Here is a 15,858-nt window from a genome sequence, read left to right as displayed (position 1 = left end):
ACAACAGCTGATTAACATTATTTTAATAACCTAATTGGGAACAAAACAAAGCAACACCTGCATGCCAATCTAAAGGTTTTCCTGGTTACCCTGTTCCAGGGTAAAAGTCTATGTTGGAGACACATTTGTTTTATGCTTTGTTTTTGTAGCAGTGTCTTATCCATAAGTTTTAGTAGTGTTAAGCTTTAGAAACTTTCTAAACTTAAAGCAAATGTTAGTGACCAGAAACATTTGTCAACAAGTTACTAGTATCTGAAATTGTTTTGATAAAGGTGCTATAACGCATACTAATTATAAATGTTAGTTGTAATTCTAGTACTTTCAAATAACCAGCTGTTTCCTAAGAATAAGGAGAGCAGTGATGATGGAACTAAGGCTAGTAATATGAATGGGTTATTTGCAATACAATAAGTCACATTGTTTTTTTCTAATCCAAGTGTAAAATTATGAATATTATGTTACACCACAAACATCTTAAGAGATGTTCAGGGGGATTGAAACGTTATACACTTCCCTGGTTTATGAACAACGTGTCCATGCTTACTACAACACTGTAGCCTGTGCTTTATTTGGTCATGAGCAATGTGTCAATGATCTCCTGTCAAGCAGAACCACTTCAGTTTGTAAATGCATCTGGTTGACGCCTGGTTCCCAAAAAAGAAAGTGCATCATGACCAGATGTATTGTTTCAAGCCTCTTCATAAACACCCTCAGCTGCCTAAGAAATGAGTTGTACATAAAGAAGAGAGAAGGACACGGGCGTCTAATATTTATTCATTCTCTGTAGCTTAAAATAAAGAGAAGGCAAAAAATGAGCACTTTTGGATATCGAAAAGAACTTGATAAATATGAGGATATTGATGAAGATGAACTGTTGGCTTCATTGACGTCAGAGGAATTGAAGGAGCTGGAACGGGAACTTGAGGATATTGATCCGGATGGCAATGTTCCTATTGGACTGAGACAGAAAGACCAAACTGAGAAAACTCCAACTGGAACCTTCAGCAGAGAAGCTTTGTTAAAATATTGGGAAAGCGAGACCAAAAAACTTTTCGAAAATGAAAGAATAGCGCCAGGAAAAAGCCAGGTAGGTCACATAAACCCGTGGAAAGTTTGTTCTCTTAGTTCTGAAAGTATTTTTAAATTTTCCACTTACTATATATATATATATATATATATATATATATATATATATATATATAATGAAAATCAGTAGGGTTAAATAATTAAAAATTTAAATCATCATTTTAAAATAATGAGTCACTGTTTCATTGTATTTGTACTCAAAGTATAAACAGTTAGTAATGCAAATTATTTCATGGTTTTATGTTGTTTATAAAGTCAATAGAAAAAGTCAATATGCTTCGGCCCATTTATGGCAGAAGATTTTGTAATACAGTACAACTGCAACAGTGCATAGTCTCTATTTTTACTGCAGTGTAGAAACAAGTTGAGCAAGGCCTTTTCTCACCAGATTAGAGGAGCTCTGGAATACCCCGCTGATAGGATAAGAGGATTTTTAAATGCATTTTACAGGTCTGTGGAATCAACCAGGATTGCATTACCCACTTGTTTCAAAGGGCCGACACTGGGATAACCATGGACAGGTGGTGGACCAGGGCGATTCCCCAGTGCTGTAAAGTGCTCTAGCAAATTCCAGGTATGGCTTATCTCAGCAGGTTAAAGGTGGATCAAATTAACCACCTTGCAAATAGATATTTAGCTAGAACGCAATGAATTTTGTTCTTTTAATGATCATAAAAAAATAACAAAAAGTATTGGATCTAATTCTGTAATTGTTTCTCTCGACAGAAACATACTGTTTATGTACTGTATGCATCTCTGTTTCTATATATACTCTGTTATCCAAACAATGGCAACACCATTGTTCACTGATGCAGGAAGTCTATCTATTGAACATCTTCTTTAACAACATGTCAAATGAACATCAGTTTTTTTAAACAACATGTTAAATGAAGGTCAATTAAAAAAAATTAAACAGTTTGAAACAAACTTTTTTTTTTAAATAACTCATGAGTTAAAGCTTTGTGAATAAGAAGCTAAGACAAATATCAATATTTTAATTCAATAACAGGAGGAAGAACAAGAGGAAGTCATTGAAGATAGTGAAGATGAATGTGTAACAGAAAATAACAGTGATGCTTCAGAGGAAGAAGCATATACAGAAGATGATGAGGAGGAAGAAGAAGAAGAAAAAGAAGAAGAGAGCCCTGTTACTGAAGAGGATGATGTAGAAGAGAGTGTTGTTATAGAAAACGAGGATGATGAAAACAAACAAGGGGATGTAATTGACAGAATGTTGCACAACACATCAAAAAGCAGCCATGAACAAAACAGACAAAACCAATGTAATGGAAAAACTGGTGTCGGTATAAACTGTACACAAGAAACAAACGAAGATCCTAGTCTTAAAGTAACTGCCAGCAGGCCTTGTGGTAATCCGACTGTACTTGATGACACCCTTGAAAAAATAATAAACAACAATCTCAATACGCATGAAATAAATCTTAATAACATTGAAAATATAACCAAGGAGATGCTCATTCGCTTTGCCGAGGCCCTCAAGAGTAACACCATTGTTAAGCTTTTTAGCTTGGCCAACACTCATGCTGATGACTATGTTGCATTTGCAATTGCAAAAATGCTTACAGAGAACAAAAGCATTGCAAGTCTTAATATTGAATCCAATTTTGTTACAGGGAAGGGCATCCTTGCCATAATGAGAGCTCTCTTGAATAATACTGCATTGACAGAGCTACGGTTCCACAACCAAAGACACATTTGTGGAGGCCAGACTGAAATGGAAATAGCTAAGCTATTAAAAGATAACACCACTCTATTGAAATTGGGATATCATTTTGATCTCCCAGGACCAAGAATGAGCATGACAAGCATTTTGACACGGAATCAAGATAGACAGAGGCAGAAACGCCTCCAGCAGCAGAAGCAGCAAGAAGTGGAAAGGAGAGAAGGATCTGATGGACCAGTCAATCCAAGGACCAGTGTATTGCAAAAAGGAATACCAGGATCTTCTCCTTATATATCTCCAAAGGGATCGCCATGGTCATCTCCAAAAGTAGCTAGATATTCTCAAATAAAAAGAACTGTCCAGTGCCCTCCACCTCCTCCTCCACCCCTCCCAGAGAAGAAGACACCAACCAGGAAAATAGCAGAGGTTATTAAACTTCACGAGCAGTCCAAAGCAAAACAACAGACTGGCCTGCAGAAATCTAAAGTTAGGAAGAACAAAAAAACAGAGAGGGAAAACAATATCCTGAAGGAATTTAAGCATGCTCTAAAACCAATTTCAGAGAAGAAAGCAGATGACAGATCCAGACCATCCACACCCCAGAGATCTCTTCATGATAATCTGATGGCAGCAATCTGCAACAGTAGTATGAAACAGCTGAAACGGGTAAATATTTGGATACATTAATGGATATTTCCAAAAAAAATAATAATAATAATAATAATAAATAATATATATATATATATATATATATATATATATATATATATATATATATATATATATATATATATATATACACACACACACACATATATATGTATATATATATATACACACATATCAATTAATATACTGTCAACAAGTTCAACAAACGCGTAATCATTTTAATAAAAGGTTATCAACAAATAGCACTGCAAACCTAATGCTCTGGGCTTCGTTAACATAACAGCATTACAATAACATTGAAGAATGGCATGTTCTTTTTTTTGTCTGTTGAGATACAGCACGTTATCAGCCTATGCTGACAGTGCCCCCTTCCTAGGGAATGCTTTCCACTTAATACTGTTATATTTAGTAGTTTGTTTTGACCTCTGTCGAAATTAGAGCACAGATGAAATACTCAGTGTACTTGTGTCACTTGAATGATGATTCATTTCTTTACAGGTTGAAGTTCCAGAATGTCTTCGGTAACTGTGGAAGAGAAACAAATGAAAACAGATGTCCGATTTGTGTGTTGCATTTTTTTTTTTTAGTAAGATCAGTGTAGCATATTGTATGTACTTTGATTAAAATTCACATTCAAATCAGATTAAAAGGTAACAAAGACTTAGCTTACTATTTATGCAATGTAATATAACACCAAGCCATTTGTATAAGCTTCTGTGTTGATACTTGCGTGATAAATGCTGACTTTATTGATTTGACTTCTTTCCTGTAAATAAAACATTTTCTGTAGTAAATATATTCAACATGTAGATTCAACTGCAATTAAACATATTTCCTTTGTCATGTACAATATGCCACTTCCTAGTTTTACTTCTCCCATATTGTTACTACTGGAATGCACAGTATTTCTTTCTTGTAATTATTCAGCAACAGTACACTTAGCTAGCAGCTCTTTGTTTTCAAGAATGCAATTAACACTTTTTTTTTTTTGTTTTAATAATCAGTAGTGTTAAGATTTCAGAAAATGTCATTAAATCTATAATATAGCTTTGATATGTAAGGATATAAACTAGTACTGTATTAGAAATTATTTCTTCCAGTAATAATAAAATAAAACATAGCCTCCTTATTATTCAGTTAATAATTTCCACTGGAATGCAGGGATAAGTTCCAGTGATTACATTATTTTGCAATCAGAATTGAAGTCAAATATCAAACGATTAAGTGTTTTCTGCTCATGGCATAACCCAAAGTAGTTAAATAAAAAGAGTCTTGAGAGATCCGTTTTAATCCACTCCCTTTCTATTTATGCATCTTGGAAGTGTTCCTGGTCCCAAATCCATTCTGCAGCTGTTCAAAGCAAACATGCACATTTAGCTGTAGAGGTCCCAAACCAAACATTCCACCTATCCATATTGGGAATGACTGATGAAGCAACGAACCAGGTTTCCATTTTATAAAAGACACGAGCAGAAATAATTAATAATGGAAAATGATTACGATTGCAACTTTCAAAACACTACTTTTCATTTCTTTAAAATCTGAATGCTCAGTCTACGCTCGTTATTATTTGGTCATTATTTGTAACAACAACATATGGAGAGTGACACACCCGTTAGGTACTGCCTGCTGGACATTGTTTTTAAGGCGCAGTGAAAACTTACTTTTTCACAATAACTAAACCATTACATTTCCAAATTTCATGATCACATTAGTAGGAAAACAAAAACCTTAATAGACATATAAACGGACTCCAATACATCATGTCAAACATTTCACAAACCAGACAAAACCAGGATACAGCCACAACGACAGTCAGAGAGATTATGTCCTATAAATAAAACTTGTGATAAAGAAGTTCTAAATTTGGCTTCCTTGGCTCTTCTTTACATCATTAATCACTGGCGCCTGGGTAATAATACTTAAATTAGATGTTTAACCAAGATCCAATAGCACTTAGGAACAAACGGCTGGCTCAATTCCCCCCTCCGAATTTCACTTCAAATTTGTAGAGAACGCATGTCAAATCGGATAAAATGTATTAAAAGATTCCCCACCATGTTATTGTGGGTATCAAGAATCTGGGGATACTGTATATAGAGAAACATGTCTCTGATGGATATAGGTCATGTTGATCTACTAATATCGTGATGATATTGTACCTAAAAATGTTCTTTTGGTGGCACATGGATGCAACATAAATGTTAGCTTATTGGTTTTACTTACCTTTTAATTTATACTGATCACACATACAGAAATGGTACATTATGTTCTGTAAAGCACAAAGCAGACACAAATTTCCGTAAATATTAACATTTATTTAAGTATACAATTTAGTATTAGTCCATTCCTTTTCCAACCTATTTGGAAGGTTTGATATTATGGTATCTAATGCACCACAAACCCAAGAAAAATAAAGATTGTAAAATTCATCCATGTACAAGAATACTGTTAAAAACAGCATTCCTTACTACATAATGGTTCAATACATAGTTCTGCAGATTTAACTCACAAACAAGTGTAAACTGATTAAAACTGTTTTTACTGCATCTTTAAAAAAATGAACCACTATGCAATAGTAAATTTGCATGTTTTTAAACAGCAAAAAGGTAGGATTAATTTTAAAAATAAATATTGACCTGCTTCCCACAATTTTATTCTGATGACTGCTACAGTACAAAAAAAGGTGAATTTCATAAACATAATCAGATATACAGGGTGACTGTTGGAAACAAAAACGACCTCACTCCAACAGATAACAGTATTGTTATGGTATAAGAGACAAACCAGTACTATATATGTTTATAGGATGCTGTGCATTCCTGTACTGAATTAGAGACCATTAAAAGCATATTGTTGAACACAGCATTATGTGTAACTGTATTCCTGTATTGAATTACTTTAAATCGTGCAAAAATATAACAGCCTCAACATTCATGTAGCACTGCATTGCAAATGAAGGGGCAAAATATTCTAAGAGCTGCATCTTTTTTTTTTTTTTTTTTTTTTTTTTTTGTTATGTAGGTCTACACTAGATTTTAATAAGAAAATGATTGAAGGGTACAGAAAAGTAGGGTATGAAAATAGTGTTATTATCTTGCATTGACTAACAATTACAACATTATGTTTTTTTATTATTCATCTGTGCAATCTCATTTAATCATATATCGTTTGTAAAGTTATTCCTTTAACGTGTGCAATTTTACAGTTTTACTCAACGCCTCTGAACTCCCTTACTTCACTGATCAAAAAAAAAAATTCAAATCTGCAAGTCAAGTCTATTTGTCCTGATGTAAAATTGCACATGTTAATAGGGAGTAACTTTACATACAATATATGACAAACTTTTACATGTTAAATGAGATACTGCACAGACAAATAAAAAAGCGATATACAGCAAATCGAAACATTTACATTATCATGTTAACAGGGTTTAGAAAGACAGAAACAATTTAGTGTCTTCATTTTGTTTAGCTAGGAAATAAACTAGTCATCCCATTCATCATCATCTTCAAAATCCTCTTCATCATCTTCGTCTTCATCTTCATCTAAAACATCAAAACAAAAACACTGATTGGTTGCCCAACTTGAGGGATGAATCCAATACTTTAGTTAAATTATGGATGACTTAGAAATTAGCACTATCCTCTGTAGGTCACAAGGATACAAATCCAAACCAGTATAATGAAATATGCCGATGACCTTGTTTAAGAACAGCTATATATTTGGAACTAGGTATTTGTACGTTTTCCAGGTCGGACATTTATATTTTTTCCCACATGGTAACTGGCAATTCATATCAAGATGCTTCACACACTGGAAACTATTTCAGTTCTCGCATTATATTCTATTTTGAGTCTATTCCCTTTCTGGCTCTCATGTGTAAAGTGAATGCCACTGAGCAGCACTTAAGAATTTCCGTGCTGTGTGCTGGCAAAAACATCCTGCACACCATTACAGAACCACATTTAAGCTTGTGTCTATCAAATAGCTTGATAAGATCAGCACAGACGTCGTAACAGGGTATATGTACCCTGCCATACACTGTGTTGCTTGCCCGGCTAAACAGTGCCAGTTGGCAGGATTTTGTTCTCTTTTGTAAACAGGGTTCTCTATTTTCTGAAATTGCACATGTTAAAGATATTTTTGTCTTGGACATTCTCCTCATTTTTACCCTGCCTTTGCCACATGTCTGCCTACAGACATCTTTGTTTTGTTAAACCTTTGCCAACTGTTAATATACAGTTTACAGAACCGAATTATAAATACAATAAGACAACAGTAATGTTATACATAGTTATGTAAAACACTTACCTGAAGAATGAATGGCTTTACTCCTCTTCTGCATTACCTCCATTAGTGCCCCTACGATTCCTGCAGTAGGACCTGGTGTTGATGGAGCTGACTCTGGGCCATCGGATACCTTAAAAGACATGAACAGGCCAATCCTTAAAAGACAGTTTCTTAAAAGACTGGCCATCAACTGTGCAACACTAATGTTAGAAACCAATACCATTTAACACTCTAGTATGAACAAAAGTACATTTCAGTTTTTAATCCTTCCCAGTACAGGATTCCTCAAAAGGAATCTACAGGGAGAGGAACAAGCAGAGGCACAGACACTACATTCAGTGCTTATTCCAGGTTCAGCAAGATAAACTGACTTTAAAGATGCAAATTCATGACCCAATTATTGTATCTGTGATGCTCTAAATGGCATTCCTAACGTCTTTTCAACCTGCTACACTAAATCAATAGGTTAGAATATATGCTACTACAGTCTGCAGTTTTGTTTTTTGCTGGCAGCAGACCCTAAGAAATGTACTTGACAGACCAGCCCATCCATAGATAAGCACAGCTGGGCGGCCGCATTCGTCGAGTAAAAAATGGACGCCTGCTACAGAGAACGAGATGAGGGTATTTATTACTTTGTTGATGTTACAAGGGGTTGTAAGGAAACCTTGTCAGGATTGATACTGGTCAAAACGACCGATTTATTCTGCTGATAATAATAATCACAGATAACTACAAATAACAGCGATGCACACCCGTACCCGAAACTGTGGAAGACAATAAATAAGTTTACCACATCAATGATATGGTGCGTTGATGTGGTAAACTTACTCTGGATATGACGTGACTGAAAATGTGTGACGCAAGTTTAGCATTGATGAGAGTTTGAAGGGCGTCTGCTTTGAAATCTATCACACAAAAAATAATTTCTAAAGTGATATGACTGCACAATGACAATGAAATAAAGTTATTTATAACTTACCCTAAAAATCATTTTGTAGGTCACACTGGCGTAAAAATCGCTCCCCCCTTTTGAGACTTCAATTTTAGGAAAACCCTAAAATGCTCTTTTATTTGTCAGTTTTTTCCTAAATGCTCAAAACTGACAAATAAAGATACACAGGTTGTTTCGAAATAACCCTTGTTTGCAACATTTTATTCCATTAATAAATCATTTTACAGTGTTTTTCGCTTTTATTTAAACTGCTAGAAACTAATCAGTTTCTCAAAATTTCTAAAAAGCAATAATTAAGAGCGTAATATCAAGTTATACATATAAAACGCTAACTAAGATCATGCAACAGTCTCTTGAGACAGGGGTTGTACCGACAGACTGGAGAATTGCAAACGTAATACCGATCCACAAAAAGGGAGACAAAACCGAACCAGGTAACTACAGACCAATAAGCCTGACTTCTGTAAAATTATAGAAACTGTAAGATCCAAAATGGAAAATTACCTATATGGTAACAGTATCCTGCGAGACAGTCAGCATGGTTTTAGGAAAGGGAGATTATGTCTAACTAACCTGCTTGATTTTTTTGAGGACGCAACATTGACAATGGATAATTGCAAAGCATATGACGTGGTTTATTTAGATTTCCAGAAAGCTTTCGACAAAGTCCCACATAAAAGATTAATTCTCAAACTGAACGAAGTAGGGATTCAAGGAAATGCATGCACAAGGATAAGGGAGTGATTAACATGTAGAAAACAAAGTGCTGATTAGAGGAGAAACCTCAAAATGGAGTGAGGTAACCAGTGGAGTACCACAGGGATCAGTATTTGGTCCTCTGCTCTTCCTAATCTACATTAATGACTTAGATTCTGGTGTAAGCAAACTTGTTAAATTTGCAGACGACACCAAAATAGGAGTGGCGGCAAACACCACTGCAGCAGCAAAGGTCATTCAAAATGATCTAGACAGCATTCAGTACTGGGCAGACACATGGCAAATGACATATAATAGATGTAAGGTACTGCATGCAGGCAATACAAATGTCCATTATAAATACCATATGGGAGACACTGAAATTGAAGAAGGAATCTATGAAAAAGAAATGTCTTAATTAGACAATGTGGGGAAGCTATAAAAAGGCCAACAAGATGCTCGGATATATTGTGAAAAGTGTTGAATTTAAATCAAGGGAAGTAATGTTAAAACTTTACAATCCATTAGTAAGACCTCATCTAGAATATTGTGTTCAGTTCTGGTCACCTTGCTACAAAAAGGATATCGCTGCTCTAGAAAGAGTGCAAAGAAGAACAACCAGAATTATTCCTGGTTTAAAAAGCATGTCATATGCAGACAGGCTAAAATAATTGAATCTATTCAGTCTTGAACAAAGAAGACTATGCGACGATCTGATTCAAGTATTCAAAATTCTAAAAGGTATTGACAATGTCGACTCAGGGGACTTTTTCGACCTGAAAAAATAAACAAGGACCAGGGGACACAAATGGAGATTAGATAAAGGGGCATTCAAAACAGAAAACAGGAGGTACTTTGACACAGATAATTGTGGGAGTCTGGAACCAACTCCCAGTAATGTTGTTGAAGACACCACCCTGGGATCCTTCAAGAAGCTGCTTGATGAGATTCTGGGATCAATAAGCTACTAACAACCAAACGAGCAAGATGGGCTGAATGGCCTCCTCTCGTTTGTAACCTTTCTTATGTTCTTATCCCACATCCCATCTGTATTAACCTACTGGTATTTTATTTTAGCTTATCAAGTACCCAAACAAGTTCAAGAACATATCTTCTTTGCTTTACTGAACATTTCTTTTCAAGTTACAGTATGTATTAAAGTCATTCAAAAGTATTCCATTCAAACAAAATGTTTTCTACATCGGGTCATAAACACTTTCCTCCTCTAAGTTTGTTTTTTTTTCGTCTCCAGTCACGTACTGTTTTTTCAGCACTGCGATTAACAGGTATTTCGGCAAATTCAACAACGCGCAATTTCAAAGCTGTTGTAGCATTTTCGTTTTTTTGTCTGACTGTCCTACTTTCTCCAGTCTCAGTCACCTTTGCAGTTAGAATGAACGGAAGACTTGAAGTTTACTACTCAGCTTTCTAACCAATAGCTGTTTGCTACAGATGCCAGGGGTGGGTTCAGTCTGAATGTTGACAAATCAATGGCTCGGGAGGGTGGGAATAAGGAAATTCATAGAGACTGACAGCTATTGTGTTAACAGTGAAGCAGTATAGCTGAGACATTCGAAAGGAAGTCAGTCAAGAGTCTGAAAGCTTGCGTTAAACATTCAAAATGACTAAAGGTATTGAGAGTAATAAATTAAAACTTTTAGATCCTGAAAAAATAAATCTGATTGTTGACAGTTAAGTTTATGTGAGCCATAACCGTGGCTGTAGTAATCCCACTGTGGCACTGGTACAGTAGGTTTAATATTCGACACACCGGCGCATATGTCACACCAGTGTATTAGTTGCTCCCCCCTTTTAAGGGCCCTGCAAAAATGCTAGAAAATCGATTATTACAACAGTTTTTATGGTATATAATACTGCCATTGGAAAATGTATAATTTATATTGTTGTAATGCTACAATTGTAAACAAATTGTTGTTATTCAAGTTCTATTGAAATAATATATTTCTGTTTTTCATAATAATAAAAGTGTATTTTGAAAAATAAAAAATAAGTTATTTTGAAAACTGTCCAAATTGCTATTTGAGGGCTAAGAATGACAAAATATACAAAAAAAACCCTGCCAATTTTTCACTTGGAAATTGCCAAAATAAACAGGCAGCTGGGTGGTTAACATGTTCACTGAGTTTAAGAATTTAATGTTAAAATACAAGCAATGGAATTAAAATTTGCAGAGTCAGTGTGATACCTCAAAAGAAATGCGCTGACCGATAATGAACACTGTAGAACACACGCGTGGTTGTAGAGTAGTTAAAAATAACATGGCAGTTGAATTGGAAGGCTCTTTTTTAATGTCTACCCCAATTACCATTAAAGATTGTACAATATTTAAAATCGAGATTACTCAGGACTTCAAGGTAATGTTGCATTTTACCCCCTGAAAGTACATTTTACTCTCTGTGTTAAAATTAGAGGGTAAGTTACTCCCAGACCCAAAACCTTATCTTGAGCGCAATATATCATAATACAAAAGGAAACTAGCAAGTAGTACTGATATACTTACAGTCTTTAGCTGTTTACCCTGCCGTATTTGGTCTAACAGTGCATCTCTTCCTGTGCTGGACACTGGTCTGTTGCTCTGTTCCACCTTTTTCAACTGGGCACCTTCCCTGATCTGGTCTAGGAAGGCCGATTTGGTTCCTAATGGAGACTGGTCACCATCCAAGGCAGATAAAGGGGGTGGAGGAGGTCCGGGTGGAGGAGGTCCAGGAGGAGGGGGAGGGGGTGGTGGAGGGGGCGGCCCGCCTGAGCCCAGCCCTGCAGGGGCAGAAGGAGGTGGAGGAGGCGGGGGTGGGGGTCCTGAAGGAGCCAAAGAAGAATGCATGGGGGCTGGGGGTGGATGGAAGTGGCCTCTGTTTGGCGGTGGAGGAGGTGGTGGTGCCCCAACACCTGGTCTGGAAGGAGGTGGGGGTGGAGGAGCTGCTGTGGGTGCTCTGGAGGGGGGGGGTGGAGGGGGTGCTCCTCTGCTCCTGGCCGGGGGAGGGGGTGGTAGTCCTGAACTGTGTGGAGGGGGAGGGGGAGGGTGGCTTCCTCTAGAAGGGGGAGGTGGGGGGGCTATGGGGGGGGGGGGGGGGGGGGAGTAAAAAAAATAAAATAAAATAATAATATACAGAAGTTAGTCATTTACTTACGATATGCTAGGTGGTATATATGTATATCAGCGACCTGCAGCTGACTTTGCCATCCGACATAAAATATGTTTAAAATGTTCTTTCCTATGGCTTAGAAACCACACATGCTCTACAAAATACAGACGGTTGATTCCAAAGTTACATTATCCACCCCGCTCCTATTTCGCTTCTTTCCAAGAAATAAAAGTATGTTTCATATAACACCAATGTTTGACAAAAAAATAAAAAGCAAAACATTGCAGGCAGTAATTCACAGCAATAAAGATCTCTGGTAACTGGTAACGTTCATGCATGTGAAAACAAATATCTTGCCACACAGGTCAGGATATTATTAACCTTCATTTTCATATCTCCAAGACTAACTGAAATGAAGCTCTGATGGTCAGTTAGAGTTAATACCTGCCTTGCTCGTATAAAAACTCAAACAGCTATATCCTTAGTTGCACTGCAGGACTGCAATTTGTACTTTCCAGGGAACATTTTACTTTTCTACAACATAAGTAGAAACCTGGTAATTCTGTGGACACAATGTATTGTTCTGATGTTTTGTTGCATAGAAAAGATAAAGGCTGTCATGCATGTTTATTAATTCAAAGGTTAAATTCATGCTGAATGGTTGTACTAATACCTACCACACCACCGTGGTGGACCTACAGAACAGATTAATGGATCATTACATCTTACCCAATGAATATCTGAAACATACTTCATGCAAAATGTACAGTACAGCACCCAAACACTATATACATATAGTCCAAGTCCAGTTCTTCAAATAACTTTTTATGTTCATAATTTTTTTTTGTAATATGCTTAAAGTGCTTATTGCATTTAGTCCAGGGGTGCCCAATCCTGGTCCTGGAGGGCCGGTGTCCTCCTGGCTTTTGTTAAAACTGCCCCCTAAATTACTTAATTGGTCCAATCAAGCAATTTAGTGTACAGTTGGAACAAAAGCCAGGAGGGACACCGGCCCTCCAGGGCCAGGATTGGGCACCCCTGATTTAGTCAATGGTAACGTTACCATTTTTTAAAGCATTTCTTGTTTTGTTCCTAACTTCAATTTATCTAGGCACTAGGAGCTCGATCCAGGAAGCTTTTTTTGCGCTGTAGTTGGCTGTACGATCCTTTTATCATATAACTGGCATTTAAGACAGACGATACAACACTGCCGCTATCCAGGAAGCTGATCTAGGGTTGTAAGAGTGCTTATGAGACATTCATGTTGGCTCAGTTTGTGGGTGGCTTGTGGATGTTCCTCAGTGCATGTGACAATGAGTCACTTATGTACTGCATAAAACATCACAGTGAAATACACATTCATAGTATCTCAAGTCGCTTCAGATTTATTCAAGTGTTTGTTTACTTTCTCTTGGGGAGCCAAAAGAAAAATAAAAAATAGCCTCCTAAATGATACTTAAGACATTCAATGACAGTCTTCCAATGCCTTCATTCCAAAACTTTTCTCATTGTACTGAGTTTCTTTAAGTATGTCTACATTCAGCACAACTGAGTTTGAAATGGGTATGGATGACAGAGGTAAAATACAAAAATAGAAAGATGAATATAAAAATCACCTTGTCTGCGCAGCTCATTCTTCACAGCTTCCACACCTCCCTTCTTCTCAATGAATTCATAAATAGCTTTTGAAGTTTCTTTGTCTTTCAGCTGTGCCTCTGAGATTCCACACATATCAAATAGGTTTTTCAATTCTGGGTCTAAATTGTTCAGCTGTAATTAATTAGGAAGAGCTCATGAATCACCAAGGTTCATTGCTTCACTACCCCAATAGCTTAACTATTTCAGCAGCCTTCATAGGCAAGCTAGGGTAACTGACATTCGAAAGGTAAGGTCAATTGTCTGTTACCACAAAAAATATGAAAGCTTAGGATAATAATAATAATAATAATAATAATAATAATAATAATAATAATAACAACAGTTTTGTTAACTAGACAATTTACGGGGTGGGGGGGAGAATTAAAGCATTGTGCACATTACAAAATAGCCATCTTGGAATAATATTGTCACAAACATTTGAAATACTGACAAGAAAAAAAAAAAAAGCTTGAATCACTTGTATGTCAATTTTCTGTTTTTTTAATTTTTAACCCTAATATTGAATTGAATTTATGGTATTACTATTCTTAGATGCTATTTACAAGTGCTGAACTGCATTAGAACCCTGGAACGTAGCAATCAGACTACATTTATACAAATATAGCTGCTACAAAACATATCTATAAATCCATGAGAACTGGTATAAAAATCAGAGGTTTATGCCAACAAACTCATTGGTGTGGCATACTAAAGTGATTTAATGACAGTTGTATGTTATTCTGTTTGTTTGCATAGAGATCAAACAGATTTTTAATACTATAATGTAACCACTGATTTGGAGTAATGTCCACTCTTATATAACCAGGATGCTTCGTGTTGCTTGATTTACTATCAATTCACTAAAAATATCTTCCAGGTAATTACATACACAACACAAACAACATGATCAACACTAAGTGATGAGTTTATTACAGGTGTAAAGCTTTAGATAATCTAATATTAAAAGCAACTTACATCAAAGCCTGTATTTGGATCCCAGCCAACGTGACCAATGTGTCTGAAAAACAACATTTATTCAAGATTAAAACAAAAACTTCAAATCTACGAAATACTTGAAAATTTAAAACACTCATTTGTTAGAAGAAGATAAAAATTTAATCTTACTGGAAATTACTGGGAGTGCCAATATCCGCCTTTGTCAATTTCTTTCTTTTACCTTTGACCTTTTTCTTGTCCTTAATGTGGATAGGCATGATGTTATTAACTTGAGAATTATTAAATCGTATATTGTTGATTTCTGGATTTTTGATGTCAACTGTTGCCATTGACAGGACAGGTCCTAAAAACATAGGAAAAATAAAAACATCAGTAATAGAAATTCTTACAAATGTGTTCATTTAAAAAAAAAAGGGACAAAATGAGGATATGGCAACAATGCAGCAGGGATATTTGTGTGCCTAAAAACAAATTATAGTTTTATGAATGTATATGCTCTACTGTATTAGAATCCATTTCTCTATCACTGAAATCAACCCGAATGAGATCAATCAAAACTTCAAATTGTTTGATGTCTTTCCAAAGTAATTTTACTGAAACAAGCTACACAGGCATGATAACATGTTACCTGAAGCATGACTCAATCATTTTAGCGGCTTTACCTATTTTTTGTGCAGTCTCCAGGTCAATTATTTGTTACTAAAAGCCTTCACACCTACCTCTGTGTTTGGTTTTTCTTTTCTTTGTGTTAGACATGCATGCAGGACTAATGCAGT

General features: G+C 36.0%; 2 protein-coding genes across 2 annotated transcripts in view; one reads left to right on the top strand and one right to left on the bottom strand.

Annotated features, from left to right (window-relative positions):
* Positions 1-28: 28 nt before the first annotated feature.
* Positions 29-5,083, top strand: lmod2a (leiomodin 2 (cardiac) a). The gene is made up of 3 exons (XM_059027234.1): positions 29-1,087; positions 2,096-3,436; positions 3,938-5,083. Exons 1-3 carry the CDS (start codon positions 812-814, stop codon positions 3,962-3,964), a joined length of 1,644 nt encoding a protein of 547 aa, XP_058883217.1. The 5' UTR covers positions 29-811; the 3' UTR covers positions 3,965-5,083.
* Positions 5,084-5,736: 653 nt separating this feature from the next.
* The window catches only part of wasla (WASP like actin nucleation promoting factor a), a 30,485-nt gene continuing 20,363 nt past the window's right edge, over positions 5,737-15,858 (bottom strand). The window contains exons 6-11 of the mRNA XM_059027235.1: positions 15,251-15,425; positions 15,101-15,143; positions 14,104-14,257; positions 11,905-12,455; positions 7,754-7,862; positions 5,737-6,987 (exon numbers count right to left, since the gene is read on the bottom strand). Coding sequence (XP_058883218.1) covers positions 6,926-6,987; positions 7,754-7,862; positions 11,905-12,455; positions 14,104-14,257; positions 15,101-15,143; positions 15,251-15,425 — 1,094 coding nt within the window. The 3' untranslated portion in view covers positions 5,737-6,925. The remainder of the gene's footprint in view (positions 6,988-7,753; positions 7,863-11,904; positions 12,456-14,103; positions 14,258-15,100; positions 15,144-15,250; positions 15,426-15,858) is intronic.

The sequence above is a fragment of the Acipenser ruthenus genome, chromosome 7 (genome assembly GCF_902713425.1).
Source record: "Acipenser ruthenus chromosome 7, fAciRut3.2 maternal haplotype, whole genome shotgun sequence".
Taxonomy (NCBI): domain Eukaryota; kingdom Metazoa; phylum Chordata; class Actinopteri; order Acipenseriformes; family Acipenseridae; genus Acipenser; species Acipenser ruthenus.
Note: the sequence above shows the minus strand (reverse complement) of the source record. Positions and strands in the feature narration are given on the sequence as shown.